The following is a 21,157-nucleotide window of genomic DNA, read 5'->3' as shown; positions in this document are numbered from 1 at the left end:
ATGGCTAAGATAACAGAGCAGCTGGTTAGAAGGAGCTTGGAAGAGAAAGGGAAATCAGGCTGAGACCTGAGGGGTGATGTGAGGAAAGAAAGAGGGATGCCAGAATGGTGGCCTGGTCATCTGGCCTGGGGCCAAGAAGACCCAGGTGGGGCCTCCACAACACCTCTGGGGCTGAGATCTGTATGGATGAGGTAGCCATGTAGTCAGTGGCTGACCCGGATGGCTGGGACTAGCTTCTTGGCTTACTCAATATCTGGATCATAATACATAAATATTTGTTGAATTGGTGAAGGCATGTGTCACTCTTGTCTATTGCTAGCTGAATATGAGGACTGCCTCAGAAACTGCTCAACGCCCGATCAAAAATTGCCTGACCTCCTTTAAGAGGACACTAAGAAGCCCACTCCTGGCTTTTAGAAATGTTGTGGGGTGGTAGAGGAGGAAGTATTCCACAGGTTCATACTAATAATTGCTTCATTTTTAAGCACCCACTAAGTGCCAGGCACCTAACAAAAGTAGGTCTCACTCATTACATTACATCATTACAGATGAACTTGTGTTGTCATTGATAGGGACCCACAGATTGTGTCTACTCACCATCGGAATAGCCAGTGGATCCAGGCGAGAAAACCAGCCCAACTATTTCTTTGCTACTGTCTAGAGAAAATCAATCTGTTGACTGATGCATCCTCTCCCACACATTCCTTTTGTCAACCAATGTTGCTGTGTGGCCATTGTAGGTGATAAGAAATTGGGGTTACTCTCCTGGGTCCGCAGGACAGTAATAGTTGTGCTTCCCAGAGCATTCACAATGTGGCAACTGTTTTGCCTACATGGTTTCATTTAAAATGAGGTATGTATTTTTACCCCCAATTTTTAGTGATGTAAAAGATCAAGGTTTCATGGCTAATGAGAGAGGAGCCTGGATTTCACCCCTATCTGCTTATGCTAGCCTGTGTGTTCCCCACTACATACTGTGTGCGTCCCTCAGAGCAAGGCCTGGAGCAAGTCAGGATCCTGAAGGCAGCTGGGGCTGTTGGCATCCTCAGGGAGGGCTGCCCAGTGGAAAATTCTGGAAACCAGTGGGGCCCTGTAATTGTGTCAGCAGGTGAGACTGGCACAGCTGCCACCCCTCATGCCTGACTCCCTCTGGGGAAACCAGATGTCCCCATCTCAACAGTGAGCCTGCTGCTGTCCACACAGTGTCTCTTTAAACACATTTCTGTGTTTAATCTCAATGTTTACTCTTTTTTACTTTTAGGTATAACTTACATTTAGTAAAATGCACACATCTTAAATGTACAGTTTTTGATTTTTTACACGTGTTTGCAGTCACGTAACCACCACCCAGATCAAGCTCCAGAACATCCTTGGCATCCCAGAATGCTCTCTTATGCCCTCCACAGGTAGTACCTCCCCAGGGAGAGCTATCACTCTGGCATCTGTCACCATACATTAGTTTTGCCTCTCTGAATTGCATATTGTTCTTGAGTTCTAATTAGTATAGAGGATCTAAATCTGAGGCTACAAATGTAGGTATGCAAAGATAAAAGCATGATTTAACCTATTATTTTTCTAACATTGAACTTAATCTGTTTCCTGAGCTTCCCATTCTATCAGTGATAGAAATTGTAGTCAACCTAATGATATCTCATTTCAGGGAAGCTTCATCAATTTAGCATCTGGTTTGCTTAAATGGTTCCAAGGGGGTGTTTACAGATTACCAGGACATTATAGAAAGAGGCATCTGGCCCAGGCTTACCATGGTTATTTGCATCATTGGTCTATGCTGGCACCTGCTGGAACATCTGTGTTCCCATTGGTCTCTCTCTGATCATTGACTCCTTCACCCATGGCATCAGCTGGAAGTCCTCAGGCCCACCTGGTTCAGGCCCTCAGTCTTTGTGGGTCACTGTGCATTCTCTTTGTCCCATTTGCAAGGCCTCCTCAGGTCTGCCAGTCCTCTCAGTGATTTCTTTGTCCCTCTCAGGAACACACAAGAAACTTCCATTTGCTTGCCTGTGCCAATCTGGAACTATAGGGAATTTGGAGCAACTGCCATAGGTCCCCTTTGTCTAGAAACAACACATTCCAGCTTCTCTTCTGCTTCTGCTACACTGGACTGCCGCTTTTCTGATTTCCTTTAGGAAGTCGAGGCACACTTCCTTTTGCTCTCAGCTCCACAATCTCTAAGGAGCTTTTTGCTTTTCCTTTACTCTAGAGTTTGGCCTGGGTTGGGAGGCAGGGCATCATCTCAAGGACCCACACCTGCTTCTCACTTTATCGCTAGACTCTCCTCTTTTTTCTTGGCTCCGGAATCATTGTTGGAAAAGCTGGCTGCTACATTATCATCCATTCTCCTATGTCTGTTGCTTTGACATAAACTGTATGCCTAGACTCTTTGGTATTCTGGCTTTTCCAGTTCAAAGGGCCCAGTTATTACTACTAACTGGTATTTCAAAACTAATTTTCTACTGTAGGTTCTGAACGTGTATTTAGAAACTCAAAAATCAAAATTGTCTTCTTTTGTCTATCCTATCATTCTTTCCCTGGGTATTCAGCCCTAGTTGCTGCCCATGGGTGGTGAAATATAGGAAGTGGGATATGGGGTTTTTGTTGTATTGAAAATCCATGTTACTACCAGATTTTGACTTTTACTTCTACCTAATTTCTACAAATTACTAACTATTTACTACATTCAAGGTACTTTGTAAGAAACTATCGGGGAAATAAAGACAAAAATTATAAATATTGATCACATTTGTTTAGCAATTTATTGTATTCTTTCCCCTGCACAATCCAGTCTGATGTTGACAATATTTCTGTGAGTGGGCTGGCCAAGTAATTCCTTCACAATGAGACTGCAAAGTGGGCTTTATTATTCTCAACACTTTCCAGACAAGGAATCTATGGCTCAGAGAGAGCTCAGCTCATCAAAGAGTTGAAACCATAATCAGAGGCCTAAACCCAAAACTTCTGACCCCTATACCTGCCTCCCGCCACTACCCCCAAAGCCTCAAAAGCAAGGACTCCCACTGAGCTTTCAAACCACAGGGCAATCCAGCCAGACCCCAGGGCAGAGTATAGGGTAGAAAAACGTTCTGGCTCTGAAGGAGGTGGCATTGACTTGGACTTCATAGAATAGGTAGGATTTCAACATGAGGCAGCTGGGTTGGGGGAAAAGTATTTAGGCAGAAGCAAAGACTTAAGTTTCCACTTCCCTACCTGATAACTTACCTGTTGCAGCTGTCTGCTCATGGACCTGCTTCTCAGGACTTGGCTTTGCTTAGATGCCCTACTGCTTCTGTGCCCTAAATTTGCACACACACACACACACACACACACACACACACACACACACACACTATGTCCTGAGCATCAAACATATCCCAGACATAGTCATTCCATTTAATCCTCATAGTGGTGTCCCTTCTTGGCCTTCATCGTGTCCCTGGGCTGAGTCACTAAGCTCCAGCACTTGCCCCTTGACTCTTAGTATGGCCTATGTGGCTCCCTCATTGTGTGCTGCTGGCCCGTTGGGGGCCCCACTAGCTCCTCTGAAAATTCAGGGGCTGTCTGTTGCCTGAATCTTGACCAAGCTTCCCACACCCTTTCCTTTCTCCCTGATCCCACTTCTGAGGTCAGTGTACCTCTATAGTTGCCTCAGTCCCCCAAAACCTGCCCCACCTTAGTGAGCGGACCTTTTGCAGGTCTTAGCTCCCTTTCCTGCTCACCCCATATAGTTTCCAGGAACCAGCAGACCCCTCAGCCAAGTCTAGAGCAAGGACTCAAAGTTTGGAGCAGAGGACATCCTGGGAGTAGGGGGGCGGCGTATGCCCTTTGGTCTGAAGTAGATTATCATCTGAGAGAGGGGAAAAGGGGCAGGGATGGAAGATTAGGATCAGTGGTAATTTACAGATTTTAAGTATGAAGATCCTTCTTTCATATCAATACACACCCCATAGAAAAGTTTTATTTTTTATGACTATTATCTGAGAAGAAAAATGGTGACAAAAAAAATTTACTATGAATTCATAAACAGGGGTGCCTGGGTGGCTTAGTTGGTTAAGCATCTGACTTTGGCTCAGGTCATGATCTCACAGTTCAAGAGTTCAAGCCCTGTGTTGGGCTCTGCACTGACAGCTCAGAGCCTGGAGCCTGCTTTGGATTCTGTGTCTCTCTCTCTCTCTGCCCCTCCCCTGCTCATGCTCTCTCTCTCTCAAAAATAAATAAACATTAAAAAAATTTTTTAAAAATAAATAAACTTAAAAAATGAATTGACACTTTCAAATAAATTTGAAGTTTTTAAATCTCATCAACAAATTATATGCTCTTCACATACACTGATTTGTTGGGGCTTGAAGGTAAGAATACCAATGTCTTTATACACCCTTTGCAATAACTATAAGGTTACTTAGGGACTGTGGTCAATGGAATTATTGATTTGGGTCAAAATATGGCTTCAGTTTTTCTGGGGTGGATTTGAAGGCACCTCTAGGGAGATGTGGAATTACATTGGTTAAGTCTGTTAAGATCCCAGATTCTGGAGACCCTGGAGGGAAGCAGAGGAAGGACAGTGGAGATGGGGAGCAGGGCGTACATTCTCATTGAGAGAGACACTTCTCATGGGAACTGCAGCCATGTCTCAAGTGGTTTCTTTGATTGTATTTTTAGTCCTTGTTCGAGGTCAGGTGCCTGACTGTAACCTTTTGCTCACATGTCCCCTCAAACAGGAAGTTGGCTGTCTGTTGCCATTATCTGTCATCGCTCAGCTTTAATAAACAAGTTCATGTGTCATTTGGACAGGCTGAGAATGAAAATTTACACTAGCGTCTTAAATAATCTTGAATATGAAGAAATAAAAAACACATATATTTTAAAGAAAACAATTTCTTGTTCCCATGACTCCCCTGCCCATCAGCAGTTTCTCAGCCATTGGTTAGTATGCTGCTCTATACCCCTCATACTCAAAAGTATTTATTGAAGCATATTCTGGGGGGAATGTAGGCAATTTGGAGATCACCACTACCCTTGTTCTCATAAGGCCTCTTCAGACTCTCCTTGAATTTTGTTAGCTCAACAATGTGACAGTTACAGAGACAGTGTGATGCCCAATGAGAAGAGTGAGCTAGCCATAACCTTGAGCATCATCTGTACCACTTACTGGCTGTGTGGCCTTAGGCAACACACTCAACTCTTTGAATTCTCTATTTCTTCCTTTGTGCAAATGGTCTGTGCTAATACCTACCTTATTATTACTTGTTAAATAAAGTATATTTGTTAAAAAATAAAATTTATTCATTAAAAAAATGGGTGGGAAAGTGTCTAGCATAGGTCTTGGTACATACTAGGTATCTGAAAACTATTTTCCTCCCCTCTCTTCTTTTTGGCAGAGTTTGTGCTAGGAGCTATTAGAAATAAAAACACAAATATGACCCAGAACCTGCCCTTGGGATGCCTGACTGTAGTACAAAGGAGAAATGTAATTGGTGCTCCACAGAGGGTCAAGTGAGTCGCTCAGTGGAGCACAGAGGAGGCAGGGATTGATTCTGTGTTGGGCAACTGAAAAAGCCATGAAGCAGGAAGTGGCTTTTGAGAAAGAACTTCATGAATTGGCAGGATTTCTCCATTTCTTCTCCCTTCCCTTATCTTTCATTTTCCTTTCTTCTTAAGCACATATTGACCCAGAATTAAAAATGTCCAGAGGCACAGAAGGCTTAAAACACAGTCAAGACTCTCTGGTCTTGTCGTCCTGGCTCTCCTTCTTGTGTTGGCTTTGTCCTCAGGTGCATGGATACTAGAGAGCAACTCACAGCATCTCCTGTAAACTCAATTTTCAGAAAACTGCCACAGGTGCAAACAGATGCTTGCACACTGTTGTAGGGGTTCACAGACTCTGGACCCCCTCCATCAGTCCCAAACTTAACACTCCAAATGAAGAAAATAACCTGTGTGTAGATGAGGCGATGGCCATGGTACTCCTTACCTTTTTTTTTTTTTAAGTTTTATTTATTTATTTTGGGGGGGTGGGCAGAGAGAGAGAGAATCCCAAGCAGGAAAGGGAGAGAGAGAGAATCCTTCGTCGGGCTCTGCACTGTCAGTTGAACTCACGAACCGTGAGATCATGACCTCAGCCGAAATCAAGAGTCACTTAACCTACTGAACCACCCAGGCACCCCTCTTCCCTTTTTTTTTGAAGTTAGTTTAAAAGGGGTCTTCTCAGTTGAAATTGGGGTGAGCTATCCTGATTCCTTTCTTAAACAGTGGAGCTCTGGAGTCAAACTTGCCTGGGCAGGGAGAGAGCAGGATTTTAACAGAGCGATGAGAGAGGAAGCAGGTTCAGGCTGATGAAACAGCCTGAGCACAGAAAGGCTCTGTGACAGACAAGCTTAGGAATGTTTGGGGAAGGTGAATAGACAGGTCTGACTGTGGAGAGGTTCTATCAGGGAAAGTCCTGGTGACAGTGTACAGCTTGAGGGGTAAGAATAGGGCTGCCTTCACTTTCAGGCAGTGGAATCACCGAACTGTGTTATATAGCATTTATCACAGTTGTAATTTGACACCTGTGTGATTGTTTGATTACTGTTTGCTTTCTCCACTCGTCTGTCAGGTCCAATGAGCACAGGCACTGTGTCTCTTTCTGCTCACCTCTGTTGTCCGATACTGATTGATGGCCTACTACATAACAGATGTTCAGTACACATTCTGGAAATTAACGGGTGGATGAATGGGGGAATGAATGGTGTCTGGGTGGGGAGGGACACTCTGGATCAATGTTTCTAACAAATGTGAGCTCCAATACTTGGTTTGATTCTCCTTCACGGCTTCCTTCTTTGCTTATCAGTAGTCATGAAGCAGGGGTAGGAATTGGCACCTTGTGGGTCAAGCTTTCCTCCAGGCAGATCAGATTACTGGAGCTCTTGTTGGTGAATTGTGCAAATCATGGTTGGCATCTGCCAAGCCCTTGTCCTGTACACACACTGCTCGACCTGAGGAAGCTTGAAGTTGTCTTAAAACATGCATTTTTGGAATTAGATAAGACTGCTTCAAATTTTAGCTCTACCTCCTTTTTTTTTTTTAATTTTTTTTTTTTTAACGTTTATTTATTTTTGAGACAGAGAGAGACAGAGCATGAACGGGGGAGGGTCAGAGAGAGAGGGAGACACAGAATCGGAAACAGGCTCCAGGCTCTGAGCGGTCAGCACAGAGCCTGACGCGGGGCTCGAACTCACGGACCGCGAGATCATGACCTGAGCCGAAGTCGGACGCTCAACCGACTGAGCCACCCAGGTGCCCCTAGCTCTACCTCTTATTAGCTATAACTGTTTGAGGAAATCACCTCACTTCTCTGGATCTCCTTTCCTCATCTATAAACCAGGAAAGATAATAAACATCTACTTTATAGTATTGTGAGGATTAAATTAGCTCAGTAATATAAAGGGGCTGGCACATCATAGGTGTTCTTTGTTTTATTTTTTACATTTTATTTTCTTTTCTCATTGTGTCCTTGAAAATTGCAAGGAGTATTTCTTTTCTTTTCTTTTTTCTGATTTTAAAAGCAACTTCATGCTCAGTGTAGAACATTTGTTCTAAACAGCAAAGTCTAAAAGAAAAATTAGCAACTGCATTTGAGATAAACACAATTCGCATTTTGATGTGTTACCTTCAAGTGTTTTCGCCATTCATGAGAGACTTGATTGTAAAACAGATAATTCTGTCACATGGTGGACAATGCAAGGGAGGACATAAAGGTAAACAGTGAGAAGTAAGCCTTCCTCTGTACCCAGACCCCAGCCACCAGTTCCCCTCCTCAGAGACAACCACTGTTACCAGGTTCTTAGGTGGCCTCCTAGAGACAGTTTACATATTTAGAAAATCTATTTTATTTTCATACCATCTTCTTCTTATGCAAACACTGGAATAGTGTATGTGCTATTTACACTAGAGGCTGTCACAAAAGTGAGTTCCCTTTTAGCGCTCATAGATATCTCTGTGGGCAGGGCCACATACGGCTCTGGTGACAGGTTCTGAGGGCTCAACAAGGCTTGGTCTCAGATGTATATTTTTACTCTTTGAACTGAAAATCTGCAGACAACTCAACAGGTGTTAGAGTTCTCAGTCTCAACCGTTTCTACAGTTGCTCATGCGAGGAGTAGATCTGCAGGCCATGGCTGGAGCCAGCTGACAGGGCAGTCTGAGGTAGAATTAAAGCTACTCCAACATTTTATTGACCCTCAGTCAATTTTCTTAAAGTTTATTTATTGATTCTGAGAGAGAGAAAGTGGGGAGGGGGGGGAGGAGGGGCGAAGAGAGGGAGAGAGAGAATCCCAAGCAGGCTTCATGCTGTCAGTGCAGAGCCTGATGCAGGGCTCGATCTCACAAATCTGTGAGATCATGACCTGAGCCAAAATCAAGAGTTGGACACTTACCCAGCTGAGCCACCCAGGCGCCCCTGACCCTCGGTCAATGTTTTCTAAACTGACAATTGGGACGAGAGTTCTGACATGGAAAGGTAATATGTTGTAATTGGGATTGATCCAAAAATCAGGGATGTGTGCCCCCTAGAATGCACTGGACTGAAGACCAAAGCCCAATCATTCTAAGACCAGTCCTGCCCCTGCCCCCACCCTTCAGGCCCCACAACTCTGCTACCCTCAGCTCCTGTCACTGGAGCCTCTTCTCTGCAGGCTACATCCGTCCCAGTGCAGGTCTGTCCCGTTCATACTGTCACTGGGCCTTGCCTTCACATTGGCCCTCCTTGCCAGGTGCTCTCCACTCAGCCTCCCTCTTTCCCTCCTGTTAATTCATCAACACAAGAACACTGAGAACTTGACTCTCCATGGAGTCCAGTGGATATGGAGTGGGGATAGGAAGTTGGATGTGTTCAAAGCTAAGCTCCAGAGAACAGTGAGTAAGAATGGACTGATGCATTTGAATATCGTACACTTGAAACTAATGTAACACTGTATGTTAATTATATTGGAATTAAAATGAAAAATGAAAAAAAGAATGAACTGATGCATTTGAGACACCTCATCTGGAAAATGAATATTAAGTAATATAATGGATATGGCAGTGCTTTGTAAAGTGTTAAGTGCTATATAAACATAAGGGACTCATATATTTTTTAAGTTTTTTAAATTTATCTTGAGACAGAGAGATAGAGAGTGAGCAGGGGAGGGGCAGAGAGAGAGAGAGAGAGAGAGAGAATCCTGAGTAGGCTCCACGCTGTCAGCACAGAGCCTGATGTGGGGCTCGAACTCACAAACAGTGAGGTCATTTCCTGAGTTGAAACCAAGAAGGGACTCATATTTTTATGAGGATGATGATCATTTAAAACTAAGACACGTAAACCAACGATTTTACAAATGAACTTTTAAATTACAGAAGTGCTACTTCCTTTTAGAGGATTTATAAAGTATGTAAAAAAAAAAAAAGGAAGAGAAATTCTCAGAGTCTTATTAGAGAGTGTAGTATCTTGTATTATTTATACAGTATATTCCCTTTCTATCCTTACAGGACTATTTCTGTGGGAGGATTATTTTTTCCTTGACAACAGATTTTGCCACGTGACTTACTCTGGTTGGTTAGGTGTGAGTGGAAATGGCATGTGCAACTTCTGAGCTAAAATTTTAAGAGCCTTTCGGTAGCTCTGCTGTCTTTTTTCTCCTTCTGTCATAACACTGGCATATATCTCAGTCAAGGGCTTTTCAGTCATCTTGGAATGAAGACCCCTGTAGGACATATAATGTGAGTGAGAGATAATCATTTATTCTTGTCAGCATCTGAGATTTGGGGGTTGTTTGTTACTGTAGCAAAAATTATCCTAAGATACCTGATATCCTGAGATATCATACCTGTTAATATTTTGGTGTACACACTTCAGCCTTTATTTTTATGCCTGTGTCCCATATTTTCAATAAAAAGTGGATTATAACATACCTGTGGTTTTGTGAAGTGTTTTTCTCATTTCAGCTGCAAATGTTTTAGTATATATTTCTAAAAGACAAGGATTCTTCTTTAAATATAATCACAATACCATTACCACACTTAAAATGAATAATAATCTGAATTAAGGATCCAAATAAGGTCCATACTTTGCACTAGCTTGATGTGTCTCTTACATCTCTGTGCGTTTTCAGGTTCCTCCTCTCCGTCTCTCTCTCTCAGCCTTGTGATGTATTTGTTGAAGAAATTGAACGGGCTGTTCCGTAAAGTTTCTCACAGTCTGGATTTTGCTGATGGTATATTCCCATGGCATCATTTAACATGTTCCTCTTTCTGCTGTATTTCCTGTAAATTGCTGATTAAATCTAGAAGCTTGATCAGGTTCAGTGAACAGATTTTTAAACTCAGTACATTATGAACATTTTCTATGTCATTTAATTTTCTTGTACATACTTTATTAATGACTACGGGGTTGTTGAAAACAAGAACGTACTATCATTTCTTTAGCTATAGTCCCCTATTGTCAGTCATTGGGATTGTTCTAATTTTTTGTTGCTACACACAACTCCCTGATAAACCTCCTTGGGGACTAATGGTTTTCTGGCCTGATTTGCCTCCCTTCTGTTCTCTTAGTTCCTGCGGATGGTGGATGCCTGTGCTAGCTTCCTAACAGAAGCCTTGAATCCAGAAAACTGTGTTGGAATACTGAGGCTGGCAGATACACACTCCTTGGACAGCCTGAAAAAGCAGGTGCAAAATTACATCATCCAAAACTTTGTGCAGATTCTGAACTCTGAGGAGTTCCTAGAACTTCCCGTGGACACTCTGTACCACATCTTGAAGAGTGATGAGCTGTATGTAACAGAGGAGGCTCAGGTGTTTGAGACTGTGATGAGTTGGGTCCGGCACAAACAGTCAGAACGACTCTGCTTGCTCCCCTACCTCCTTGAGAATGTGCGCTTGCCACTGCTGGACCCGTGGTACTTTGTGGAGACGGTGGAGGCAGATCCTCTCATCAGACAGTGCCCGGAGGTCTTCCCGCTGCTTCAGGAAGCCAGGATGTACCACCTTTCAGGCAATGAGGTGAGCTGACGATGAGCAACACTGGCTAACCAGTGAGGTAAAGGAGTCTGCGGGCCTCACAGAAACAGAGGTGAGGCTGGCTTACAGAACCTTGCTTCACGGTGAAGACAATTGCCACACCATCTACGGTTTGAGTCAGGCAGTTCCAGATGCCCTGGATTTCTGATCTGTGAAATGGGGATGATACCGCATCATAAACAGCTACTGAGAGGATTGAGTGAGATAGGAAATTGCTCAGCACCGTGCCCAGCACATCCTTCCTCTTCCCAGGGCTTAAGGGTAGAGGTTGGTGGGGGTGACGTACACAGGACAGAATGTGCCCTGTTCAGTCACCATTCCACAGGAGCACAGCTTTCCTAGTTTGCCCGCTCTGGGAACTGCGAGTCTCTTGGATATCCTGTGAATGTTACCTTGGTTCAGACTGTCGTTGTTTCCTTTCCGAATTTCCAAAAATTCCTCAAAACTCACCTTCCTGCCCTCAGTCTGGCCTCCCTCCAATTCATTCACCAGCTGGATAATCTAAAACTCAAGCCTCATCATTGTGTTCTTGGGCTTACCCTCTTCGTGGCTCCCCGTGACTCCCAGGATCAAGCCCACACACTTCCTGCCTGAGCTCCTGTTGCAGGGAGTATGGCCGGAGTCGCAAAAGAGGAGTCCGAAAACAAAATGCAGTTAAGTGAAGGTCCTCATACTCGAGTCGGAATGAGGCCCCGACTCCAGAATGAAGTTTCTTTTTATTAGGATAATTGCTAAAGACTACGTGCATAAAGTCGGCTAAGTAAGTGTGTTAATCAGGCTAATGGTTTAGCTTTTCAAGGTTGAATTTTGAGTTTATTGGTTTCTATACCACTAGGAAGGGTCAGGTGTGAAGGACAATCTGGCCCTGGACAAATGGCTCTAGGTGTTCCTTAGGAGCCGCAGTCGCATTCAGCTGTGTAAACGTGTCCTAAGCCCTTGCACCTTCTCCAGCCCTTCCCTTTTGAAGTCTCCTCCTTTGAGCCTTCCCTCCTGCATCTCCCACATCTCCCAGAGCCTGGCCCTACACTCTTCACCTCCTGCCCACTTCTCTAGCTCCATCTCCAACCTCTCCCTTCTGCTACACCCTAATGCTCTGCTTGCAATTCCCCAAAGTGGACGTGCCTTTTCACCCTCTATTGCAGGCGAATGAGGTGCTGTTCAAATGCCTTTTCCTCTCTCCATCTAATTAACTTCTACTCTGGCTTCAAAAAGTTAAAGCATCACCTTCTTCAGAGACCTCTTTCTTCTCATAGTCCCTGGTGCATTGCTCTATCGTAGCACCAACCACCGCGTGGTAACCATTGTGTTCCTCATCTGTAAATGTCTCTATACTGGGAGCTTGTTATGGTAGGAAATATATCTTATGGGACTTTTCATCTCCAGACCTTAGGAGAAGCCCTGGTGTAGAGTAAGTGATTGGTAAATGTTTGTTGAATGACGAAATGAGTACCAAGGTGATGAATACATGTATCATTTGGATGTTCCTGGTTCTGCTTAACAAATTTCAGAAGAAATGTTTTATTCAAATCTTTATAAAGACAAAAATAGGCTTAGTGGAGAGGAACAAAACTATCCGGAAATAATACTATAGGGATAGTGTATTTAAAGCTTATACACATGAACACACACACACGCACACACACACACACACACACACATGTGTGTGTGTGTGTGTGTGTGTGTGTGTATATATATATATATATATATATATATATATATATACACCACTGTCCAGTAGATCTGGGATAGGCTACCAAAACTTCATTAGGCCATTGATAGAAATCCTAGCCACAGGTGGTTTAGAAATTGTCTTTCTGAGGCCCCTGGGAGCCTTCTTTTCCTGTGCGTCCTCTTCTCATTCTTTGTTGCCCTCAGATCTGCTGTCATTGGTTCACTCTGCAAATATATCCTTAAATGTTTGGCAGAATTTACCAGTGATACTATCAGAACCAGGAGTTTTCTTTGTGAGGTTTTTAGCTATAAACTGTATTTCTTTAGTAGATATAGGGTTATCTATTTCTTCCAGAATGAGCTTTGGTAGTTTGTGTCTTTCAAAGAAGTTGTGGAATTTATTGCCATAAAGTTGCTCACGGTATTCCTTTATTATCCTTCTAATAACTATAGAATCCATAGTGCTGTCACATCTCTCATTCTAGATATTGGTAATTTGTGTCTCCTCTTTTTTTTTTTCCCCTGATCAGTCTGGTTAGAGGCTTATCAATTTTATCAAAGAAACAGCTTCTGGTTTCATTTGTTTTTATAGTTTATTTCGCTTATTTGTACTCCGATCTTGATTATTTTCCTTCTCTGCTTGCTTTGGGTTTAATTTTCTTTGATTAAAAATTTTTTTTTGTAATGTTTATTTATTTTTGAGACAGAGTGTGAGTGGGGGAGGGGCAGAGACACACACACACACACACACACACACACACACACACACAGATCTGAAGCAGGCTCCAGGCTCTGAGCTGTCAGCACAGAGCCCGAAATGGGGCTTGAACCCATGAACCATGACATCATGGCTTGAGCTGAAGTCTGGCACTTAACCGACTGAGCCACCCAGGCACCCCTAATTTTCTTTGATTTTTTTTTTTTTTTAATTTTTTTTTTCAACGTTTTTTATTTATTTTTGGGACAGAGAGAGACACAGCATGAACGGGGGAGGGGCAGAGAGAGAGGGAGACACAGAATCGGAAACAGGCTCCGGGCTCTGAGCCATCAGCCCAGAGCCCGACGCGGGGCTCGAACTCACGGACCGCGAGATCGTGACCTGGCTGAAGTCGGACGCTTAACCGACTGCGCCACCCAGGCGCCCCTGATTTTTTTTTTTTAAAGTGGGAGCTGAAGTCATTGATTTGAGAACTTTCTTTTTTTTTCTGGTATTGCCAGCAGTGCTATAAGTTTCCCCCTAAGTACTACTTTAACAGCATCCCATATATTTTAATAAGCTTTATATGTATGTATGTGTGTATGTATGTATGTATGTATGTTTGTATGTATGTATATATTTAGTTATTGTAAATAAGTCCTAAACACCAGCTATTTGCCAGATATGGCCCTGGGCACTACAAAAACAGTTTCTGCCTTATGAAATTGATGGTCTGTCAGAGAAGCCAAGACAGTAAGCAGATGAACAGTGATGAGTACACAGATGTAGGAGTCTAGGCAACCATATGGGCCCTGCCCTATGCTGGATATGTGGGTCACTGGCAGATGGCTCAGCACCGGGCATTAAAGCTCTCATAAAATTGCAGACTGTGTCAGTCTCTGCAGCTGCTCTCAGTTCAGGGTCTTGATCAACTACACTTCCAGTATTCTAGCTATTTTTATTTCTGCTTCCTGTTTCCTAAGTCCCTGAAATGCAGGTGATAAAGGTTTTCCTCTTCTATAAAATATCTGTACTATGCCTTCTGCAAAATTGCTGCTATGAAATATGTGCTCTGACTTCGGTGTTTGCAGCATGGGGGAGAGTGGGAGACAGAAGTCTTCTATCTGGAAGAGTTTCCAGTGGCAGGAACTTGGGCTTGCATTTAGGTAGATCTGAGTTTTAATCTTGACTGTACAATTTACTGACAGTGTGACCTTGGGTAAGCTACTTAGCTGCTTTAAAGCTCTGTCCTGCCCTGTAACATGGAGATAATGATGTCTACCAACTGATAACAATTGTTTTGAGAATTAAGTAAGGTAATGAACGTGATGTGGTTAGCAGTGTCTGGCTCATGGTGTGAGACCCCACAAATGAAGACTGTTCTCGTTCTTTTGCAGTTCCTTTATGGTGCTCTGTCTCCCACAACCAAGCATTTTCCTTCTCTGAAGCTAACATTTCTCTTTTCACTGTGTCCTAGGGTTGCTGATTTATTGTCCTAAATCCTTCCCAGGGCACTTTCTCATTCCCATGTTACAGTCTTGGTAGCTGAACCAACCAAACACAGTGATCTTCGAATCAGAGTCTCATTGCCAGTTGATTCCCTGAAACTCCCCGTCTGTTTGCTGCCTGAATGATCTTGGGTTTACTCCTCAGAATAGTAGTGAAAGCCTGGAGGCTAGTCTCTGAACACACTTCTCCCCTTAACCTTCCTTTTCCAAACTTGAACCCTTCTTGCCCTATCATTAATCTCTCCCTTTTAACCTTGTTCCTCCCCTAAGCTCGTAGAGGTGGTGGCAGTGGGATATTTTAGAACCCTAAAAGCAGATGTCAATCCACATTTGATTTAGGGGTGGTAGCCAGTACCTTCATTGAGAGAAGTCTTTTGGGGCAGAGAAAGTTTCTCCTGTATTTAATTACAGGAGAAATTTAGGTGGTCTCCTAAATTTCCTGCGACCACCTTGATCTGTACCAAAGACTGCTCTGACATGTGTGGTGTCATTCATTCCTGAGGACAGAGGGGGCAAAGGCCCAGTCTTGAGGACAGCTTTGTTGAAGCAATATGATCACTTCTGTTGGTCCTCTAGTACAGGCCCTGTTAATGAGTAGTCAGTAAGGTGAAACTGCCTGTTCTATTGAAAAAAATTTTTTAATGTTTATTTTTTGAGGGAGGGAGGGAGGGAGAGAGAGAGAGAGAGAGAGAGAAAACAGAGGGGAGGGGCAAAGAGAGAGAGGGAGACAGAGTCTGAAGCAGGCTCCAGGCTCTGAGCTGTCAGCACAGAGCCTGACGCAGGGCTCAAACTCACGGACCTTGAGATCATGACCTGAGCCAAAGTCAGACGCTTAAGGGACGAAGACACCCGGGTTGCCCCTGCCTGTTCTGTTTTTAACAATCTGAAAATAAACTGGTTAGGCCTGACTGTTGCATGCGATTCTTTGGCAAACACTTCTGTGTGTCTGCAACAAAGTTGCACGTCTCTGACTTCAGACAGGCACGTCTCATGCCTTTGGAGTTAATATTTTGCCAAATGTAGCTGTGTTTACAGTTTGATAATAGTGCCACCACTGAGGAGTCCTGCGGTGCCAAGTGATAAGGCAGGTCTTAATACCCAGCAATTCCATCAACTAGATGCCTGTATTAGTTTTCTATTGCGGTGCAACAAATTATCCAAAACTTTACAGTTTAAGACAACAAACATTTATTATCTCACAGCTGGCAGGAATCTAGGCTTAGTGGTTTAGTTGGGTGGTTCTGGCTCATAGTCTCTTACGAAGTTGTAGTCAAGCCATTAGCTGGGGCTGCGGTCATCTCAATGCTCAAGCGGGGTTGGAGGATCAACTTCCAAGCTCATGCATAGGATTGTTGAGAGGTGTCTGTTCCTTGCTGGCTATTGGCTAGAAGCCTCAGTTTCTGCCAGATGGGCTTCTCCATAGCAGCTGGCTTTCCTCAGAGCAAATGGCCCCAGAAAAACTGAGAGAGCAATCAAGATGAAAGCTATAGTGCTTTTGATAACCTAGTTTCAGCAGAGATATACCATCACCTTTGCTGTATTCTGTTGGCCCAGGGACCAACCCTGGAATAATATGGGGAGAACAACATAAAATGTAAATATCCTGAGGTGGGGATTGCTGGGTACCACTGAGGAAGCTGTTTATAACAGTGATCTAGACTGGAAAAAAATATCTGTATCAGGTCCTGAGTTACCTAGCTCTCCTATTCATTCATTCATTCATTCATTCACTCATTCAACAAAGGTTTATAGAAACTCACAACCTCCAAGCACTGTTCTTGATGCTGAGAATCCATTGAAGAATAAGGGCTGTTCCTGCCCTCAGGGATCTTCTAGTAAATTACAAAGAAGTATGCAAAGTGCTGTGATGGGGAAATTCAGGACTGTGGGAACATGTGTGGAAAGTGAGGAGGCACCTGGATGGCTCAGTCAGTTAAGTGTCTGATTCTTGGTTTCAGCTCAGGTCATGATCTCATGGTTTCATGAGTTCGAGCCCTGCATCGGGCTCCGTGCCAACAGTGTAGAGCCTTCTTGGGATTGTCTCCTCCCTCTCTCTCTGCCCCTCCCCCACTTGTGCGCGCGTGTGCGCACACGCTCATGTGCGCTCTCTCTCTCTCTCTCTGGTGCACCTGGGTGGCTCAGTCGGTTAAGCATTTGACTTCGGCTCAGGCCATGATCTCCAGGTTTGTGAGTTCAAGCCCCGCATTGGGTTTTGTGCTGACAGCTCAGAGCCTGGAGCCTGCTTCGGATTCTGTGTCTCCCTCTCTCTGTGTTCCTCCCCTGCTCCCATTCTCTCTCTGTCTCTCAAAAATAAATAAAGATTAAAAAAAAAAAAAGAAAGTCAAGAATAGGCTCTTGGAGGAAAGGACAATGGGACATTACAAATAGTGCCAATGATTTAAAAGGTAAGTGGATGGGGAAGTGGTGTGGGAAATCAAGGACAGATATTAGGTGGGGATCCAGATAGCAGGCAGAAATGCAGGGGTTTTAGTCAATTGGAGCAGAGTCTTACATAGCCCAGGACTCAGGAATGGGGTACCAGTCTGGGAATCAGGAGTAAGATCACAGTCGAGTCCCCTACTGGCCAGCAGGCTATTGAGACAGGAAAGCAGTCACTATGAAGAAGATAGGGGGCTTTGGAGGGAGGCTGAGGCATGGCTCTCAGAGCTGGAATAAAGGTCACGTGGGGACCAGTTCTGGGAGGAACCCATTGCTGTCCTCTAAGCATTGCCCTACAATCCCTAATCCTTTTGAGAGGTTGTGCTGTGAACCAGGGTAGATAGTTGGAAAGAAAATCATACAGTGGCAAAAACTGTCTTTGGTGCCTGTCAGCTCCTGTCCTGCCAGCTTGGTATTCTCATAGTGCCTCCAAGTTCCCAGGACCACCCCTCCCACCTTTATCTCAGTTGTCTTTTCCACTGTCAATGCCCTCAGGTTCTGCCCATTGCCCCACACATCCTTACTTTCTGCTGGCCCCCAGAAGAGAGTCCTGCCACAGACTTTATGGCCATGAATTGAGGATGCAAAATTTACTGTATCTGACTCTTTGGTACAAAAAACCGAAGTCTGTGATGGACAAGTAGAGGTTGGATTTGGCTGGCCTGATTATTTGTGACCATTGATTGGATTCACCACTTAGGGTGCAGTTTTTGCTACTGTAACTTGTTTGTTGCATCTGTGGTCATGACTGAAGCTTCATAGTCTGTGTTAGGTCAGCTTGACCTTGCAGGAAAAAGCCGCTTTGGTCATCTGGGAAATGGGTGCTGCCTCTCTGTCTCCCATCAACCCACCTGCAGAACCTTCCCCACTGAGCCCAAGGGACAGATGGAACCAGGAGGAGGGAAGCTGTCCCCTTTCCCTAAGAATGCCGATATGACATCTCCAGCTGCTCCTACCACCATGACTACCTGTTAAGGGCTGTGCATGTGCCAGGTGCTCTGCTCATCCCTCTACGTCATGACTTCATGAGTGCTCACAATGACCTGATGGTACAGAAGTGATGACAGATATTTGCAGAGATTGTGTTGCTTCTCCAAGGTCACATGGCCATACATGATGAAACCAGGGCCAAACTCTGGTGTGTTTGATGTAAAACCTCTGTTCTTTAAGCTGGGTTCAAATATCTGTGGTGTGGGTGTATTTGCTTGTTCAAGGCTCTGAAGGGTCATATCTTTGGTGTTGGAACCCAGTCCTCCAACCTCCCCGGCCGAACTGTGCTCCCTTTTGGTTTTTCCTTCCTAAGTCTCTAAGTGCTCTTAGGTGCCTACTATCAGGACTTCTCTTTCAGAAGAGGTCGGGTGGTGAGCAAAGTCTGGGATATCATCAAGAAATTGAAACCAGGAGAGAGTGGAAGGTGGCCAAAAATGAAATTTCAGGATTCAAGCCCTGGTGAGGCAAGAAGTGCATTTGATGGTAAATGGACCTGGATTTCTTAAGACAGCAGCAAGAGCAACAATGTAGCCTTTGTTGAGTACCTGTTATACACCAGGCCCCTTTCAGGCCAAGCACACCATGTATATGATACCATTTAATCCTCACAACAAACCTATGAGGTAGTTACCACTAAAATTCCAATTACACAGATGATGAAACTGAGGCTCAAGGAGGTGAGGTCACCTGGTCATATGGTGGCAGAGTTGGGAATTGGGCTCTTCTCTGTCTGGCTCCATAGCCTAGTCTCTGAACCTCTGTGTCATCCTGCCTTTATGTACTCCCGTTGGTTTTCCAGATCATTTCCGAGCGCACCAAGCCCAGGATGCATGAGTTTCAGTCTGAGGTATTCATGATCATTGGTGGCTGCACAAAGGATGAACGGTTTGTGGCAGAGGTAACCTGCCTGGACCCCCTGAGGCGCAGCCGCCTGGAGGTGGCCAAGCTCCCCATGACGGAGCATGAGCTGGAGAGTGAGAACAAGAAGTGGGTGGAGTTTGCATGCGTGACATTGAAAAATGAGGTCTACATCTCAGGTAAGCAGGAGCCACATGATGCCAAAGCAAGCCCCAGTGGCACGATGTACTTTCCTGAGTGAGAGCCAGGCCACCATCTTACAAGAATTACTGTGAATGGCAATGGTCTAACTCTGACTGGATCAGCATACAGAAACCCAGGGGGTCTTGTCTGGGAAAGCACATTATTACTTAATGGACACTAACCTGTGAGCAGTATTGTACTAGGATCTGGGGTAGCAGGCAGACAGGTCCAGTCCTTCATGGAAAAGGAAGAAGTAAACTGATACTAGAGTTTATTTGGTGTTTGCTCTAGGTGTAGGGTTCTGAGCTGGTCACTGGGAATACAGTAATGAATAAAAATGTCTGCTCTTCTCCCCAGACCTGAACCTCAGCTCAAGTTTACTGTCATACTTTTGGATGCTCCAGTAGAACATAGTACTTTTTCATTTCACCCTTCTTTCTTTCTTTTTTTTAGAGACCGAGAGAGAGAACGTGCAAAAGTAGGGGGGAGAGAGGCAGAGGGAGAGAGACAGGGAGACAGAGAGAGAGAGAGAATCCCAAGCAGGCTCCACACTCGGCACGGGGCCCGTTGTGGGCTTGATACAACAACCCTGGGATCATGATGCCAAGCTGAAATCAAGAGTCAGATGCTCAACTGACTGAGCTACCCAGGCACCCCTCATTTCTCTCTTCTAAGTTATTTGCTTAATTATTTACAATTACACTATGCCTCATTCCCATTAGTCCTTCAATTCTACAAGAGTCAATACTATATTGTCAGTACCTAGTACTGTGCCTAGCTACATAGTAAATAATAAATATTTATTAAGTGACAAAATCTGTACCATTTTAACAGCACAGTAGGTGAATTTTCACTTTGGTGGCATTTAATCATTTGCCTGTCACACCAACTCTGTAAGGTAGGTGATTTTAATCTCCAAGTTACAAATGGAGAAAATGGAGGCTCTGAAAGATTATGGAACATATCTAAAGACAGGTCATACCTTGGTAAATGTCAGACAGGGTTCCAACCCAGGTTCTGTGAGTCCCATCCTCTCCCAATGACATCAAAAGTCACCCAGCTCTTCTGGGAGCCCCAAGGAAGGAGACAAGCATACCTTGTCCTCTCTTGGAGGCTTTTTCTAATCTGAACTTGTTTGGAGAAGAGCTTCTTTGCAGAACTGGCTTCCTCCAAAGTCAAGGGCAGGTCAGTTCTTCCCTGGGTATGTTAATACCATAGATTAGATTATAGCTTTCATTTATCTTGTAGAAGTATTTTTTTGATTGTTGTAGAAGATTCAAATAATACAGGGTGTAAAGTAAAATATGGCAGTTTCTCTGTGCTATTACAATCCTATACATTTTAACTTTTTTACAAAAATAGTTTTATATTGGCTTAGAGTAAGTAATGCCAGCTGCTGTAACAAACACTAAATCTCAGCGAATTATGGCAGTAGTATGTGGGCACTGGGGGGTGTGGACCTCCTTCACTCAGTCATTCAGGGACCGAGGTTCTTTGCATCTTATGATGCTGTTGTTTTCCACACGTGGTCTTCAAGTTTGATGCATTAGAGGAAGAAGGAGACACTGAACAAGTTGAGAAGGCATACCTGCTCATAACAACCTCAGCCTGGACATGAGGCATCAGTCTTCTCGCATGCTATTAGCAAGAAGTAGCCACATACCCCCACCCCTGTAGTCCCAGCCCCCATGCGGTGGGCTAGGATATGTAGTTGAGCTGTGTGTAGGAGGAAAAGACAGATTTGGGAACCATAGTCAGTCTT

At 44.1% G+C, this 21,157-nt stretch overlaps 1 protein-coding gene across 5 annotated transcripts in view; it reads left to right on the top strand.

Moving 5' to 3' along the window:
• The window catches only part of KLHL6 (kelch like family member 6), a 98,580-nt gene that overhangs the window by 27,914 nt on the left and 49,509 nt on the right, over window positions 1-21,157 (top strand). For all 5 annotated transcript variants that reach the window (XR_009262041.1, XR_009262039.1, XR_009262040.1 and 2 more), the window contains exons 3-4: window positions 10,582-11,031; window positions 19,154-19,391. Coding sequence is in view for 2 of the 5 variants with exons in the window: in XM_058730632.1 (XP_058586615.1) it covers window positions 10,582-11,031; window positions 19,154-19,391 (688 nt within the window). In the remaining 3 variants the exon portion in view is untranslated. The remainder of the gene's footprint in view (window positions 1-10,581; window positions 11,032-19,153; window positions 19,392-21,157) is intronic.

The sequence above is a fragment of the Neofelis nebulosa genome, chromosome 5 (assembly GCF_028018385.1).
Source record: "Neofelis nebulosa isolate mNeoNeb1 chromosome 5, mNeoNeb1.pri, whole genome shotgun sequence".
Lineage (NCBI taxonomy): Eukaryota > Metazoa > Chordata > Mammalia > Carnivora > Felidae > Neofelis > Neofelis nebulosa.
This window is presented reverse-complemented; position numbering and strand designations above follow the sequence as displayed.